The sequence below is a fragment of the Bos grunniens genome, chromosome 20 (assembly GCF_055505025.1).
Source record: "Bos grunniens cultivar Pamir isolate PY7600 chromosome 20, Bosgru_T2T1.0, whole genome shotgun sequence".
Classification (NCBI taxonomy): Eukaryota; Metazoa; Chordata; class Mammalia; order Artiodactyla; family Bovidae; genus Bos; species Bos grunniens.
In genome coordinates, this window is record NC_141184.1 from 49542243 (window position 1) to 49560319 (window position 18077).

Here is an 18077-nt window from a genome sequence, read left to right on the forward strand (position 1 = left end):
GAAATAAGGACTCATGCAAAATAAGCTTGTCCTCCAACAATTTGAAAAACAGTTCTTTCTTGGATACAGTCAAAGCTCTAAGTTATTTACTGATCCTGACCATAAAAAAATATTAAGTGGATAAACTGCCAGGCATTCATAAAAGGTTTGACTATCTGCTAGTTTGTCAACATAAACTCAATCTTTTCATCACTTACTACAAACAGAGTAATTTTAACTCCCTCTGAAGGTGGAAAGAGAACCCCTCTTTTCTTGTCCAAGAGCAGAAAAACATTGGTGGGTTTATTTTAAATGGTTCAGTAATTCCCTCCTGCATTTCCCTGTAAGACTGGCTTTCTAATTCTGGGCTATTTTAAATCTTATCTTCTCATTTCAAAATTCCAATATTACCCTACTGTAACTATTCTCAGTGAAGATCTTGCCTCATAGGTCAATGAGAAACTAGAAACCATCACAATTTAGCCCTCAACTTTCTCCAACCAAATCCCCCAACACACCTTCCATTGAGCCCATAATCTCTGCCTTCTGTCTTGCTTCAGATGAAGATGCGTCCATGCTCCTGTCAAAGGACCTCTCTACTTACCCTCTGAATCAGCTCCCACCTTCTCAAGAACTTTATTCTGGAAATTAGTCATACATCTCTATCAATTTCTTTCGTTCTGTTGGATCATTCTCATCAGCACACAAGGACACTATAGGATCTTTCATCTTACAAAAGTTCTCTTCACCTTTGGCCCTATTTCCTGGCGTCCCTTTTCGTAAACTCACTGAAAGAGTTGTGTACATTTGTTTTTCCTACTTCACCTCACATTTTCTCAACACACTCAAACTTCCCAAAACTGCTTTTGATCAAGTCATCACAGGCCTATATCTTGCAAAACTCATGGTTGCTGCTCTATCTACATTCTTTGCCATCTCTTCTTCAAGTCTTCTGGCTAAAGACTCTTAATTTTATCTCTGATTATGGCTCCAGGTGTGGATATTCAACCAGTTACTTGACATTTCTCACAGGTATTTTAAAACTTCACCCTCCCACATCCATTCATGAGCAAGTCCCGTCAGCTCCTCCAAAATATAGTCCTAATCCATTCACTCTCTACATCTCCATAGCTACCACTTAGTCTAAACTATCATTATCTCTCACCTGAGGCTTCATATTAGCCTTCTAATTAACCTTCCATGTATGGTGACAGCCCACCTATTATCCATAAAATACTCAAACTGGTCTTTTAAAAACAAGAATCAAATCCTATTACTTCTCTGCTCATAACCCTCCAAAGACTTCCCACTGCACTAAGAACTCAAATCCTTCCCTGAACCTGCAATGCCCCACATGGTTTGGCCTCTTCCCTGACGTCATCCTTCCCGTCTCCTTTACTATCATGTTCCAGCCACGTGGCCCTCTTTTCCCTGCTTGAACATAGCAAGCTCCTACCCATCTCATTGCCTTTGCATTTCCTATCCAGAGACTCTCCCCACAGATCTTCCCAAGTTTTGCGTCTTCTTGTCATTTAGGTCTCAGTCATACATGCCACTACCCTATCCAATGTTGCTACACCAGTTCCCACCCCCAAGTGACCTTTATAAAGAGAGTGAAGTCCCAGGAGGAAACAGACGACACACAGGAAGTCCTCCAACCCACTCTCTTCTCAGGACTCTACCTCATTTTCTCCAGGGCACTCATCACTGTCTGATATTATTTATGTGTTTAGTATCTGTCTCCTACACTAGAGCTTCAGATGCAGCAGGTGCTCAATGGATTATCTGTTGAAATCTTATTCTGAACTAATTCTGGAAGTTAGAATCCATTTAGGGACACATGCACTATTTGTGGATTTTTAGGATATTGATAATAAACTTTATCTTTCCTACATGGCATTTTTGTGATTAACAGCATAAATGGGCTTTAAATGAAAAAACACAGCACACATATCTTTAACTGGGTAGAGTATTTCAAGAGACTGAAAACAATAGGAAGCAGGGGTAAAGAATCAGAGAGAAGAGGGCAGTTTTGGACAACAGCACATCTCCATGCCTGCCAATACTAATCTTTTGATCATCATATATTTTATATTAGAAAACTGTCTGGCAGTCTGTTGTTTCTCATTTATCTGTATTTAAAATTTTATGTAAATCATTAAAGACACGGATGATCTAAAGGACAATAGCAGCCACTATGACCTAATATTTATAGAACTTTAAACCAAAAAGCTATAAAGCATATACTCTTTTCAACAGCATTTGGTATATTCGCCAAGAGAGAGCATATTCTGGGACATAAGACAAGTTAATAAATTTAAAAGAACTGAAAACATACTTATTCTCTAATGACAAAAAAATTAAAAACCAATTACAGTAACATATCTAGGGAAATCCCAAATATTTAGAAATTAAAAGCACATCTAAATCATGAATCAAAAAAGAAATCACAAGGGAAATTTTAAAAATATTTTATACTGAATGCTAATGAAAATACAATATATCAAAATTCCCAGGACTCAGCTAACATAACGCTTGGAAGGAAATTTTTAACTTTAGATGCATACATTAGAAAAGAAAAAAGATCTAAAAACACTGATGCCAAAGGTCTACCTCAAGAAGCTGGAAAAATAAGGGCAAAATAAACGCAAAGTGAGGAGGATATATAAAATAATAAAATGAACAAAATAGAAAATAGACAAACAACAGCGAAAATTAATAAAATCAGAAGCTATTTCTTTGAAAAGATCCATAAACTTCCAGTTACAATGATGAAGGAAAAAAGAAAACACAAATCACCAAAATTATGAATGAATTTATCACTACAGATCATATAGACATTAAAAAGACAGTAAGATTATATTTACGGACAATTTTATACTACCAAATTTGATGACTTAGATGACATGAACAAATTCCATGAAAAATACAACTTATCAAACTTAAGATGAAAGAGAAATTCTGAATAGCCCTACAATCTTCAAAAGAAACTCAATTCGTTATCAAAGAAAACTAGAAGCCCATGGTTTCAGTGGTGAATTCTATTAACATTCAATAAAGGAAACACCAATCTGATAGTTATTTTTTTTTTTTTTTTTGTAGAAAGTAGAGGAGAAAGGAACACTTCTGAACTCATTTCAGGAGGTCAGCATAAGCCTAATACCAAAATCTGAAATAAAACTACAAACAAGCCATGAAACTGAAAAAAGAATCCACCTGCCAATGTGCATTTGATTCCTGGTTAGGAAAGATTCCACATGCTGCGGAGCAACTAAGCCCATGCACCGGAACTACTGAGCCTGCCCTCTAGAACCTGGGCGCCCGAACTACTGAGCCCACGTGCTGCAACTTCTGAGGCCCAGTGCCTGGAACCTGTGCGCCCCAAGAGAAGCCACTGCAATAAGAAGCCTGCCTACTACAAGGAAGAGGAGCCCCTGCTCTCTCCAACTAGAGAAAGCCTGCGTGCCGTAATAAAGACTCAGCACAGCCAAAAATATATAAACCAATAAATAAATAAATATTTTAAATGACAGAGTGTGACAAAAGTGTCATTCACAACTGAGTAGTGTCATCTCCGGAATCCAAGGATGGTGCAACATTTGACAGTGTGGCTTCCCCAGTGGCCCAGCAGTATAGAATCTGCCTGTAATGCAGGAGATCTGAGTTTGATCCCCGGGTGGGAAAGATCCCTGGAGAAGGAAATGTAAACCCACTCCAGTATTCTTGCCTGGGAAATCCCATGGAGGGCTACAGTGCATGGATTGCAAAGAATTGGACACGACTGACTGACTAAACAACAACAATATTATAATTTACTACGTTTATGGGAGAACAGAGAAAAATTATGTGATCATCTCAATAAATAGCAAAGAAAAGTATTTGATATTCACCATTCATTTAAAACTTCAGACAAAAATTCTTGACAAATAAAAAACAGAAGAGAACTTTTTAAACTCTATAAATTATACCTACCAGAAAACTACAGTAAATATTAAACTTGAAGGTGAAACCTTAGAAACAGACAGAAGAATGAAGTATACTTTTACGAACTAAGGGGAGACTCCAAAATATATCTTTAATAAATAAAAGAAACTGAATATACAAAATATAAGAAACTCTAAAGACTCCACCAAAAAACTGTTAAATTAATAAATTCAGTAAACTTGTGGGGAACAATTTCAACATGCAAAAATCTGTTGCATCTCTATACACTAATAAAGAACAAGGAGAAAGACAAATTAAAAAACAACCACATTTACAAATGCATCTAAAAAAAAAAAAATTAGGAATAAATTTAACCAAGGAGGCAAAAGACCTAGACAGTGAAAACTACAAGACATTAAAGAAATAAACTGAAGAAAACACAAATAGATGGAAAGACATTTCATGCTCATGGATTAGAAGTCTTAATATTGTTAAAATGCCCATATCACCCAAAGCAATCTACAGATTCAGTGCAATCCCTGTCAATGCAATCAACTTCCCAAAGGCATTTCTCACAGAAACAGAACAATTCTTAAACTTGTATAGAACCACAAAAAATCCCAAATGACCAAAGCAGTACTGAAGAAGAGCAAAGCAGGATGCAGCATGCTGCCTGTTATCAAATATTACAAAGCTATAGTAATTAAAACAGAATGACACTGGCATAAAAATAGACACACAGATCAAAAAAACATAACAGAGAGCCCAGAAATAAAGCCATGCACATGAATAAATTTACAACAATAAATTCACAAGAAAGGAGAGAAGAATACACAAGGGAGAAAGGATATATCTTCTATAAACGATCTTGGGAAAACTAGACAGCCACATGAAAAAGAATGAAACTAGACTACCGATTTACAGTATACACAAAAATTAACTCAAAATAGATTAAAGACTTGAATGTATAAGACCTGAAATCATAAAACTCCTCAAAGAAAACACAGGCAGTAAGTTCATTCTTACCAATGATTTTTTGGATTTGACATCAAAAGAAAAGGCAACAAAAGCAAAAATAAAAAAGTGCAACTACATCAAACTAAAAAGCTTCTGTACAGCAAAGAAAACCATCAGCAAAGTGAAAAGGCAAGCTTCTGAGTGGGAAAAAAGATCTGCAAACCACAAATCTGATAAGGGGGGTATTGTCCAAAAAAATATATGAAGTGAAGTGAAAGTCACTCAGTCATGTCCCACTCTTTGTGACCCCATGGTCTCTATAGTCCATGGAATTCTCCAACTCATACAAATCAAAGCAGCAAAACAATCTGATTTTTAAAATGGGCTAAAGATCTGAACAATTTTCCAAAGAAGATATCTAAATAGCTAACAGGTACATGCAAAGACGCTAACAACACGAAGTAATCAGGGAAGCACAAATCAAAATCACAATGAGTTATCACCTTGCATCTGTCAGAATGTCTATTATAAAAAAGACAGCCGAAAACAAGTGTTGGTAAGTCTGAGTGAACTCCGGGAGATGGTGATGGACAGGGAGGCCTGGCGTGCTGCAATTCATGGGGACGCAAAGAGTCGGACACGACTGAGACTGAACTGAACTGAACTGAAGGATGTAGAGAAAGGCAAACCCTTGTGCACTGTTTGTGAGAATGTAAATCCATGCAGTCACTATGGAAAACAGTATGGCTGTTCCTCAAAAAAATTAAAATTAGAACTACCATATGATCCAACAATTCCACTTCTGGTTGTTTCCAAAGGAAACCAAATCATAATCTCAAAAAGTTATCTGCACCACATTCACTGCAGCATTATTATTGAAACAACCTAAGTGCCCATCAATAGATGAACGGATAAAGAAGATGCAGTAAATACACACACACACACAATGACTACTACTCAACCATAACAGAAATATGAAACTTTGCCATTTGCAACAACTGGATGAACCCTAAAGGCATTATTAAGTGAGATAAAACAGAGACAGACAAGTAGCGTATATTCTAACCTGTATGTGGAATCAAAAATAAAAAAGAACTGAAAACAAAAACACAAGCTCATAGAAACAGAAGTCACGGGGATGTAGTGTACAGCAAGCAGATGACGGTTAATAAAACTGTACTGCACATTTCAAAGTCAGTAAGAGTACATCTTAAAAGTTCTCATGACAGGAAAAAAATTTTCTATATATGGTGACAGATGTTAACTATAGTATGGTGGCGATACATATAAATATCACATCATTATATTGCATACTTGAAACGAATATAATGTATGTCAACTATAATTCAAAAAAGTAAATAAATAAATAAGGTCTGGGCAAAATGGTGCTTTGTACTCGGTGTACACCTCCATGATTAAACCTACGATAACAAATATCAAACCACTGGAAATGTATATAAAAACTGCTTTTTTGCTTTTAAAGATAAGTATATCACTACAGGTAAGAAGTCAACCAGTTCTTTTTGGAGATCAGACGAGATCGGGCGCCTTCAGGCTGATACGGCCTGAGACCAACCAGTTCTTTTTGGTTCCTTTTAAGTCTGGAGACCTTAAAGTTACTCTCTGAATGCCATTTGTTACACATCCTGGAACTGAATTGTCTCCATTTAGCAAATCAGGTTAACTCTGGAGGGTGTCAATTTACCAAACACAACACCTGCCAGCAGAGCCTCCGGAGTTTGCCAATTACCCTATTACAATAGGGTGAAAAAGAAACTTTGACGTATTTTTTTTTTCTTTTTATTACTATTTGGAATACAGCAAGTTAGTCGTAAGGCTACTTGAATTTCCCTGAATTTTCACTAGATCTGACTAGTTCGATTTAGACTTTCAGGTTAGGATTCACCCTCACTTTGAGGCAAAGAATTCCTGGAAAGCAGACTTTTCATTCTGAGGAAACGGCAATATATCTATTTCTTAATGACCATCTGCTGATCTGAAGATGACTGAGTTAGTCTCGTGTGTGAAAATACACGAGCGAATGGAGAAAGGAAAAGGAAATAAGGGGCCCTCCTACAGCTCTACGAACCTCTGTTTCAGCGAGCTGGCATCAATAAAGCGGAGGCACGGAGAAGCGGCAACTGGAGCCAAGGGGCACCAGGACAGCCAAGCGGAGCGAAGAGGGCAGAGACCACGAAGGGGCGGGACGGCGCGGCCTCCGCTCCTCCTCGGTCGGGGCGGGCCCGAGACCGCGACCCACCTCTCCCGCGCCGTCCTCGTCCAGGCGCCACGGTACAGCCATGCCGGGCCGCCTGATGCGGGGCCTCTGGCAGCGATGGCGCCGTTACAGGTACCGCTTCGTACCCTGGATCGCGCTGAACCTAAGCCACAACCCGAGGTGAGAGGGCGAGGCGGCTCGACCCAGGCCGTTTTCCTACCTCCCAGCGCCGCCACCGCGACCCACAGGACTTAACGCTAGCGGACCGAGGTGGGCGGAGCCTTAGGCGAGTGGCGCCTCAAGCAGGCGGAGCCTAAGACGGCCTACGGGCCCGAGGCGGGCGGGACCTGAGTGGGCGGGGCTCGAAGTGGGCAAGGCCCCAGGTGGGCGAGGCGGTGGCTGGCTGAGTCAGGCCTGCTGGGGGCCCGAAGACAGCACGGGGCTTTTAGGTGGGCGGGGCCTAAGGCGTATTTCCCAGCGTTCCCGGCGCTGCGAGGGCTTCGGGCCTTGTTGCCCGCGGGCGTTGGCCTGAGTTTTAAGTCAAGTGCCTGCAGAGGTTGGGTGCTTGTGTTTGGGCAAAAAATAGGAACTTTTGAAAAACGGAAATAACTTGCAAGGCGTGAAGGTGCGTGGCCTTCTCTCTATTAAGGCAAAGTTAGGAGCTTGAAGTGCCTTGGAAAAGCCAAACCGTAGTTCATTTTTACAGCTCTGTAGTTTGTACGGAGAAAACAACGCAGCTCTGCTGTGAGGGTAACAGCTTGGAGTAGCTGATGTATAAAAACGAGCAAAAAGCCACTAAAAGCAAGTCGGAGTATTGGGTTTAGAATACGGATTCAGCGCCTAAAGAAGGCGATCTAGCTGAGTCAAGGCCGTAGGATCAGTGTTAATACTGGCTTTAGTAAATTGCCTGCTTGGAAGAAGTTAACGTGATGCTCACTTAAATAGGCAGACTAGCTCGGTTGAAGGCTGGTGAATAGCCAAAGAGCTCTCCCAGTTTCGTACTACAGAAACGTAAATTCAGATGCATCATTACTACTATCAAACTGAGGTGGAAATTGGTTCCTTGTAAGTAAAACAAGAAGTAAAATAATACTTAAAAGTGATCATTAAAGTACTCCTGAGAAAGACTGACGACATTTATAATGTTAAATGTGTCTTTGAAGCTGCTGCTGCAGCTAAGTCGCTTCAGTCGTGTCCGACTCTGTGCGACCCCATAGACGGCAGCCCACCAGGCTCCCCTGTTCCTGGGATTCTCCAGGCAAGAACACGAGTGGGTTGCCATTTCCTTCTCCAATGCATGAAAGTGAAAAGTGAAAGTGAAGTCGCTCAGTCGTGTCCGACTCTTAGCGACCCTATGGACGGCAGCCTACCAGGCTCTTCCATCCATGGGATTTTCCAAGCTAGAGTACTGGAGTGGGTTGCCATTGCACCAGAAGCAGAGCGAGACTGACGATATATATAATGTTAAATGTGTCTTTGAAGCTACACCCGTGTAAAAAGGGCCCCTGCAATTTGAAGACATAATGGCTTTAGGTGTACTGGAAACCAGCCCGTTTTCTGCTGCTTGTTCTGCCGTATACCACCTTTAGGACGTTGGGCAAGTTCCCTAACATCTCTAAGCCTGAGTTTCCTTGTCTGCAAAAATGGGATAATGAAACTAAGGACCCAGTAGAATTTGGAATGGAATGGGCCTTTTATAAGTATTAGCTGTTGTTGACCTGTGTAAGTATTGTTGGGAGTCAGGTTACTAGAACTGAACCCCCAAAACTCTTTTCCAAACTTCTTAGTTTTATGCCATTCAAACACATGAGAATTATCTTCATAAAGGCCAGTAACCCTGATGACATCAAGACAGTCTGGCTTTTATCAGTTGAAGGGTAGTGAATAGAAACTTTTCCCATTTTCAGGACTCTCCGATATGTTCCAGAAGAATCCAAAGACAAAGTTATCTCAGATGAAGATGTCCTAGGAACATTACTGAAAGTTTTCCAGGCTCTATTCGTAAATGATTTCAGTAAACAATCAGATATCTTGACTGTGCTTCCAGAACCTGTTAAATCAAAATATCAAGACCTACTGTCAGTTCAGCATCCAAGGGTGAAACAGCTTGAATACAGACATCAGCAGCAAAATACCTTTACACCAGAAGAAATTCTTTATAAGACATTGGGTTTCAGTGTTGCCCGAGCACCTAGCTCATTGATTTCTGCTGGAAAAGGTGTCTTCGTTACTAAAGGATTGGTACGGAAAGGCGCGGTTGTATCTATGTATCCCGGTAATGACATAATTAGTACTTGACCAAGAGTTTCTTATATACGGATAAATACAAGTTCGACAAAATACCTAACCCTATAAGCCTTAGAGTAAGGGGTTGTATTGGAAACGGATTTCCACAGGCTTTTTTTAATTGGCAGATAATTGCTTTACAGTGTCATGTTGGTTTCTGCCATACAAAACCTGAATCAGCCATAGGTATACATATGTCCCCTCCCTCTGGAGCCTCCCTCCCACCACCCCTACCCCACGCCTCTAGGTTGTCACAGAATACCAGGTTGAGCTCCCTGCGTTACACAGCAACTTTCCACTCGATATCTTTTCACATATGGTAATATATATGTTCCAATGCTATTCGCTAAGTTTGTCCCGCCCTCTCCTTCCCCGGCCATATCCACAAGTCCATTCTCTATGTCTGCATCTGTAGTCCTTCCTTACAGATATGATTTCCGTGGACTTTTAAATCTTGAGTTGGAAATTAACTGTTTGTAAATTATCTCATGTATTAGAAAGTATCTGGGAGCATTTTGAGATAAATGCATTTTTCTTTTAAGGAAATTTTTCTAATCAATATTTAAATTTAGGCAAGTATAGTATGGCCTACTTTGATAAGACTGATTACTTAGAAATTACTAGAGAATAAGTCAGTTTGGGTTAGATAATAATTAAAGGTAAAAAATGATGTGGATTAAAATATAAAGATTAAATTTAAATCTGTAAATCACTGAGTAAAGATCTTCCTGCTATTTCTAAACTTGAAAAGTAAAGCAGTTTCTTTGCAAAAGATCATTAACTGGACTGCTCAGTAGAATATATTATTTGTTAAAAGTATTATTTGGTGCAGTATAAATATGTGTGAATGTCCAAAAGACCTGTTTTTTAAGAAGTCATTCTACTATCTTCTTAATTCTATGTCCCTAAACAGGGGCATCTCAGTTTCCTCCTTCACAACTATCCTAACTCCATAAAGAATAAACAGAACAAGCCAGCGACAAACAAATAAATACTGAAATAAATTTAATAAATAGATTAACAGGGCTTCCCTGTTGGCTCAGATGGTAAAGTGTCTGTCTGCAATGCAGGAGACCTGGGTTCGATTCCTGGGTTGGGAAGATCCCCTGGAGAAGGAAACGGCAGCCCACTCAAGTACACTTGCCTGAAAAATCCCATGGATGGAGGAGCCTGGTAGGCTTACCGCCCATGGGGTGGCAAAGAGTTGGACACGACTGAGCAACTTCACTTTCAACATGCCTGCAACATAGGAAGCACCCTGTAAATATTCTCTCCTTTCCTTCATTGCAAATGAAAGGGAAAACAACCTGAATGCCAGCCTCATCTATTCCCATATATATCTACACTAATTGATTAATAACAAAATAATAAAAATCAATAACAAAATTGATTAAAAATAAAATAAGAAATGTAAAACACATTTCTTAAAAGTCTCTTTAATAGATGTCAAATAGAACTCTTTCGGAGAAGGCAATGGCACCCCACTCCAGTACTCTTGCCTGGAAAATCCCATGGACGGAGGAGCCTGGTAGGCCGGAGTCCATGGGGTTGCGAAGAGTCGGACACGACTGAGCGACTTCACTTTCACTTTTTCACTTTCATGCATTGGAGAAGGAAATGGCAACCCACTCCAGTGTTCTTGCCTGGAGAATCCCAGGGACGGGGGAGCCTGGTGGGCTGCTGTCTATGGGGTCGAACAGAGTTGGACACGACTGAAGTGACTTAGCAGTAGCAGTAGCAGAACTCTTTTAAAAAATAAAAACAAAAACACAACTTTGAAACCGAGCCTAAAATGTGATGTTCACATTTTTTGTTAACCAGAATAGTTGTATTTTATTTGACTGTGTGGACAAGTTGGTTCTGTGTTCCTTCTGCTATTGGGCACTTTTTAATGAGGGAAGTAGCCAAAGAGAATGTGATAGTCTAGACTGGAGAATGGAAACATTAGAAAAAGGTAGAGAAATTAAAGCAAATTCTTCCATGTTCTGTTTATGTGCCAGAGAAAGGTCCTTTATCATGATGGTTATGATTTTTATAGCTTGCTATAATATGTGTTTGTCTTATATATTAGGTACAGTATATCAGAAGTATGAGCCAATCTTTTTCCAGTCCATTGGAAACCCATTTATTTTTAGATGCCTAGATGGGGTGCTCATTGATGGAAATGACAAAGGAATATCAAAAGTCGTGTATAGGTAAGTTGGTACCATGTTCAAATTTAATTGTAGGAGACAGAACCATACCACAATGACTCTGACCACTGGCATTTGCACTTTAAATAAAAATCTATTTAGCAAGCCAGAACAAGACATGGAGGAAACTTAAAGGCGTGTTACTAAGTGAAAGAAGCCAATTTGGAAAAGGCTACATAATATATAAAGTCCAACTATATAACATTCTAGAAAAAGCAAAACTGTGGAGACTATAAAATGATTGGCATGTGCTAAAGTCTGGGGAGGTGAGGAGAGGTCAAAAGGTGGAGCATGGAGAATTTTTAGGACAGTGAAAATATTCTGTGATACCCTAATGATGGATATCTCTCGTTATACAGGTATCCAAACCCATAAAATGTACACCACCAAGAGTGAGCTGTAAGGCGAACTATAGACTCTGCAGTGATTATGATGTGTCAGTGTAGGCTCATCAGTTGAAGCAAACATACCAGTCTGGTTGGGGATGGTGAAAACTGGGCAGGCTGTGCATGTATGGGAATGGGGGTTACCTAAGAAACATCTGTACCTTTTCCTCAGTTTTGCTGTGAACCTTAAACTCTTCTGAAAAAGTCAATTTAGGAAATTGACCAAAAAAAAAATCTATTTAGTTAATTGTCCAATTGATTAGATAAGTTTTTTTAACACAGACTTCCAAGAATGAGCTTATGGTTGCTGGGGGGTTGTGGGGGGGGGCGGGGGGGTGGTAAAAATGTGGGGAAAGGATAATTAGGGAGTTTGGGATGGACAGGTACACACTGCTCTATTTAAAACGGATAGCCAGCACTGTATCGCACATGAAACTCTGCTCAATGTTATGTGGCAGCCTGAATGGGAGGGGAGTCTGGGGGAGAATGGGCACATGTATATGTTTGATTGAGTCCCTACTCTGCTCACAGGAAACCATGACAACATTGTTTGTTTATCAGCTATACCCTAATACAAAATTAAAAAGTTAAAACAAAAAAAAAGTTTTTAAGAAAAATTTCACCGAGGGTTAACTGAATTTTAAGGTACAGAGGAACAGTCTCTTAGCTAATGCTTTCACCTGTTTCAGATCTTGCAGTGGGAGGGATCAACTTGGCCCTTTAAAAATGAGTGATAGTACATGGCTAACATCAGAAATTCATAATCCATTGGCTATAGGACAGTATGTGAACAATTGTTCAAATGGTAAGTTGGCACCCTGGGGCTGTGAGATAAAAATACAGCAGTGGTAATGTTCCTCCTTTGCCATATGACTGAGTGCCAGAGGCAGTTAAGTTTAATATCTCAGCTATTGAAAGCCCTGAAGTAAATTTTATAATGGCTGATGTCAACCAGAGAATTTGGGGAGATAATGATATATGTTAATTGGAATTCTTTAACTGTTTTTATTCTGATTTTGCAATAAATAAGGCAATTGATAACTGCCCTTTTGATCACTATTCTTTTAGTTATTTTTTACTAGTTAACTTAGAGATTATTTTGTCAGTTCCTCAACATAGCCTTATAGATTAATCACTACACTGGTTCTGTTACTAAGTTTATGAGTTACCAATCTTCTCTAGGGCTTTATTTTCCTATAAGGCTTGATCATCTGACTACATTTAACACAGACTGGTGTTAGACATGAACTTGAAGCCTGACTCCTCTACGTAACCTTTATTCTCTCTGAGCCTCTGTTTCCTAATCTTCAAAAAGTAAATAATAAAACATGCAAATATATGTATCTATATAATCTTGCAGTGCCTGGAACATAAGAGTGATTATTAATTTGAGCATTTTCTGGTAATTTAGAAAACTATACATCAAGTGCCATAATTCAGTACTGTTTTCCATGACCTGATAAAATGGTTCTGTTTCTAAACGTTTTGTACTTGTTCTTAGACAGAGCAGCTAATGTCTGTTATCAGGAATTTGATGTGCCTGCAGTTTTCCCTATAGAACTGAAGCAGTATCTTCCAAACATTGCCTACAGCTATGACAAACAAAGGTTAGTTCTTCTCGGAATTTTTCCTATCTTCTGTCTTATGCTGTGCCTTAAAATAGATATATATTTTCTAAGAAAAAACTAGAGAGTTTGGGGGTTTTTTTTAGTGAAAAATTATAACTTAGATTTTTATGTTCATCATAAAATGTGTTGATGTAGGTTATTCTCCATTTACAGTCATTACAGAATATTGGTTACATCCCCATGTTGTACACTGCATCCTTGTAGCCTGTCTTATACCCAGAGGTTTGTACCTCTTACTCTCCTACCCTTGTATTTCCCCTCCCACCCGCTGGGAAGCACTAGTCTGTTCTCTGTATCTGTGAGTCTGCTTTTTTGTTGTTACATTCACTAGTATGTTGTAGTTTTTAGATTCCACATATAAGTGATTAGAATACATATTTATTTAGGCTGCACTGCACCTTCTTTGCTGCACACAGGCTTTCTCTGTTTGCAGGGAGCAGGGTCTGCTCTCTAGCTGCAGTGCACAGGCCTCTCATCGCAGTGCTTTCTCCCGCTGCAGAGCAGCGGCTCTAGGCACACAGGCTTCAGTAGTTGTGGCACGTGGGCTTAGAAGTTACGGCTCACAGATTCTAGAGCTCTGGCTCAGTTGTGGTGCATGGGCTTAGTTGTCCTGCAGCATGTGGGATCTTCCCGGATCAGGTATCGAACCCATGTCCCCTGCCTTGGCAGGTGGATTCTTCACTACTGAGCCACTAGGGAAGCCCAAGAATATGTGTATTTTTAATGTAACATTTATTTTTTGTGCATTAAGTGGAAAGTCTACTGAGAATACTCAAGTAACAATTTTTAAATATAAGTAATTGTATATTTAAGAGTTTTTTATTAACAATACTGTAAGAAGACGTTACCTTTATATCCTTTCACTTAGCTGCCAGTTGCTAGCAAACTTTATTTTATACAGGTCCAATTAAATTGTCCTTTGATGATGAATGATATTTAAAACTTAGACAATTCCCTGTACTTGATAACTTTTATGTTTCTATATGTATGTGTGTGTGTGTGTTTTAACAATGAAGTTTTTTTCACCTGACATTCTGGGGCATAATATTATTGCTGTTCAGCAAGTACAGGAAAAGTTAGAAGAGTAGGAACTTGAAGGTATGCATATGTCTTATTGTGTCCATTAAAGGTATTTTTTTTAAATTCCAATAAATGTTAAGTAACATTTCCAGCTTTGCGGAATACAAAGATACAATAATTTTTTTTGAAGTGTTGAACTATAATGTCATTTTAAAATGCTTTTTATGATACCAGTTTTGAGGATGGGAACATAGAAACATTTTCAAAGAAGTAGTCAGTTGTATAAACTTATTGATTTGTGGGCTTTTTAAATGATGCACAATAAATATACTCTAAAATGCCTCCATCAGCAATGAGAGCTATTTCCTTATGGAAATCAAATACATAAATTAAGATGATAGTAAGGAATCTGAATAAAATTATCAATGAAATCCATCTTGATGGTACTAAAAATATGAGCTTGTATCTGTTAACACTGCTAACTATGTTTCTCTTTGTTTTCAGCCCACTGCGCTGTGTCATTCTTGTTGCACTCAGGGACATTGAACAAGGAGAAGAGCTTTTTTCAAACTACTATACAATTGTCAGCTAACTCTATGAAACTATGTTTACTACTCAGTTATTGAGTTAATTCTAAATGTTTTTTGTAAGTTCCACTTGCAGAACAAATGTTTTGATACCTAATTGGAGTGGGAATTTTGTTTTTATTGATATTAGTATTTTAATTAATCATAAAACCTATTTGCTTCGTTACACTTTCAAATTTGTAATGCAATTCTAGTGTTAATTTGGTTTTCACCTAAGTACACAGTAGCTTACTAAATTAAAAGCCACCACCTGAACTTATAATTTTAACTATTCTTTTGATTATCTTTAGTAGTTTATCAAATTTTAGCCAAGTCATCAGCAGTTCTTACACTGTTGATGTGTACTAATATCCACAAAAACTTAATTTTTTCAGAGTAAACCAAGACCAAAAATATTTGTTGTGTTGTCATGAGTTAATTTGGAGAAGGCGATGGCACTCCACTCCAGTACTCTTGCCTGGAAAGTCCCATGGATGGAAGAGCCTGGCAGGCTGCAGTCCATGGGGTCGCTAAGAGTCGGACACGACTGAGCGACTTCACTTTCACTTTTCACTTTCACGCATTGGAGAAGGAAATGGCTACCCACTCCAGTGTTCTTGCCTGGAGAATCCCAGGGACGGGGGAGCCTGGTGGGCTTCCATCTATGGGGTCGCATAGAGTCGGACAGGACTGAAGCGACTTAGCAGCAGCAGCAGCAGCATGAGTTAATTGGGGTTTGTGTGTAATTTCAAGATTTAGCTGGTTAAGGGGGCAATGGGGAGTCATTATACTGTTTTCTCTATTTGAACATTTACACACACATGCACACCTACAAAGCTTAAGAGACTGTAAGAGAGATTGTTTTGGCATGGAAATATAGTTAAAAGGTGGTGGTGGGAGGAATACCTGTTCCCCACGTCTCATGTTTAGTGGGCTTCCATTAGTAATTCTGCCTCTCTCTCCACCTTTTGGAGGAAGAATGATTCTCTGAGATTATTTTTAGACAAGAATTAGACACCATGGCCCCAACCCCACTAGTTCCTTCTCTGTGGACTCTCCCAGTAGTCTGTTCTGGGTGGTTCTCAGCCCTGGGTGGCAAGTAGCCTGTAGTCAGCCCAGCCAGGAAAGGAGTGAGTCTAGTTCAGAGGTGGAGTATCAAGTGAGCTGGCCTGGCATCAGCTCTGAAGCCACATTCTCCAGTTCTATTAGGAGGAGTTACTTTGATCTCCATCAACCTGACTCCTGCATCCAACCCTCAGCTCCATACTTGGATAGGGAGTGCGTTATTTATGGGCCTCTCTATGGCACCTGTACCACCAGATTCTGACCCTCTTTACTGCTACACCAACAGCTCTTCTCACTTAAGTTTACTGTAATTTCAGTAGCCTCCCGATTGCTTTCCATGTTTCCATTCCTGCCCCCTTTTCAGAATAGACAGCCAAGAGTGATTTCTTTTAAGCACAAATCAGATCCTGCTGGCATCTGCTCAGAACTCTGATTACTCCTACTTTAGAATATATGCCGAGTCCTTCACTACCTCTGATCTCACATCCTGCTCTCTCCACACAGCCTCAGCTGTCTCCTTGCCACTCCTGAGACTGCAGGGTACACTCCCACCTCAGGGTTTTTGTACTAGTTCTGCCTCCAAAAACCTCCCCCGCAATAGCCATATAGCTCTTTCCGTCACCTTGCCTAACTAAGCTACTGAAATTTACAGTCCTCAACTGCCAACCCCTAATGCTCCCCATTCATTTATGTAGCGTTTATGATGTCTATGCACCTAAGTCCATGGGAGCATCTTTTTCTCAGCCTCATTTGTCTTTTATTTGTGCCACAAGGGGAACTCACTTTGTTAAAAAGCCAAGGGCTTCCCTGGTGGCTCGGTAAAGAATCCACCTGCCAGTGCAACAGACACGGGTTCAATCCCTGGTCCAGGAGGATCCCACGTGCCTCGGAGCAGCTAAGCCTGTGCAACACACAGGCTATTGAACCCGTGCTCCAGAGCCCAGGAGCCTCAGCTACTGAAGCCTGAGCACCCTAGAGCCTGTGCTCCACACAAGAAGCCACCGCAATGAAAAGCCCAAGAACAGCAACCAGATAGTAGTCCCCACCTGCCGCAACTAGAGAAAAGCCCTCGTGCAGCAACAAAGACCCAGTACAGCCAAAAATAAAATTATACATTCTATATATATATAAGCCAAGCTAGTTGATCAAGAAGATCCTATTATCCAGAACTTTATGTTAAATACAGAAATTTAACTTCTGCGGCAGTGTTAGGTATTTAGGAGTGAAGTGTCAGACTTTTTAAAAATAATTCATTAAAAAATGCATATACATATATATGGAATTTAGAAAGATGGTAACAATAACCCTGTGTACGAGACAGCAAAAGAGACACTGATGTATAAAACAGTCTTATGGACTCTGTGGGAGAGGGAGAGGGTGGGAAGATTTGGGAGAATGGCATTGAAACATGTAAAATATCATGTATGAAACGAGTTGCCAGTCCAGGTTCGATGCACGATACTGGATGCTTGGGGCTAGTGCACTGGGACGACCCAGAGGGATGGTATGGGGAGGGAGGAGGGAGGAGGGTTCAGGATGGGGAACACATGTATACCTGTGGCGGATTCATTTTGATATTTGGCAAAACTAACAATTATCTAAAGTTTAAAAATAAAATTTTAAAAAATGCGTATAACATAGAGTACAAATATGGCACAACATTAATTGTTCGATCAGGATTGTTCTTTATACTCTTAACTTTTGTCTTAAAAGTTTTTCTATCTTAAGTTGGGGGGAAAGTTACCATCAGCTTAAGTGTAATATAGTGAAACAAACATCAAATTCATCAAACGTTTACTGAATGCCTACTATGTGAAGGGTCCTGGAAGATTCAAACAGTTCCTGCTGATAAAATG

General features: G+C 39.7%; 1 protein-coding gene and 1 long non-coding RNA gene across 14 annotated transcripts in view; one reads left to right on the forward strand and one right to left on the reverse strand.

Moving 5' to 3' along the window:
• The window catches only part of LOC147350384 (uncharacterized), a 17345-nt gene extending 10189 nt beyond the window's left edge, over positions 1-7156 (reverse strand). The window contains exon 1 of the long non-coding RNA XR_015148806.1: positions 6950-7156. This is a non-coding gene — a long non-coding RNA (uncharacterized LOC147350384). The remainder of the gene's footprint in view (positions 1-6949) is intronic.
• Positions 3065-15572, forward strand: SETD9 (SET domain containing 9). 13 transcript variants are annotated; one of them, XR_015148800.1, is made up of 6 exons: positions 3065-7348; positions 8986-9319; positions 11436-11559; positions 12632-12747; positions 13444-13549; positions 15095-15572. XR_015148800.1 is itself a non-coding variant. In XM_086361799.1 (6 exons), the coding sequence occupies exons 1-6, from the start codon at positions 7161-7163 to the stop codon at positions 15180-15182; spliced, it is 900 nt and encodes a 299-aa protein (XP_086217925.1). In that variant the 5' UTR covers positions 7010-7160; the 3' UTR covers positions 15183-15572. The 13 variants fall into 13 exon arrangements, 4 of the variants coding, with proteins under 4 accessions (XP_086217925.1, XP_086217927.1, XP_086217929.1 ...); XM_086361799.1 differs by having other exon boundaries at positions 7010-7258; positions 8986-9353; XR_015148797.1 differs by having other exon boundaries at positions 7126-7258.
• The last annotated feature ends 2505 nt before the right edge of the window (positions 15573-18077 follow it).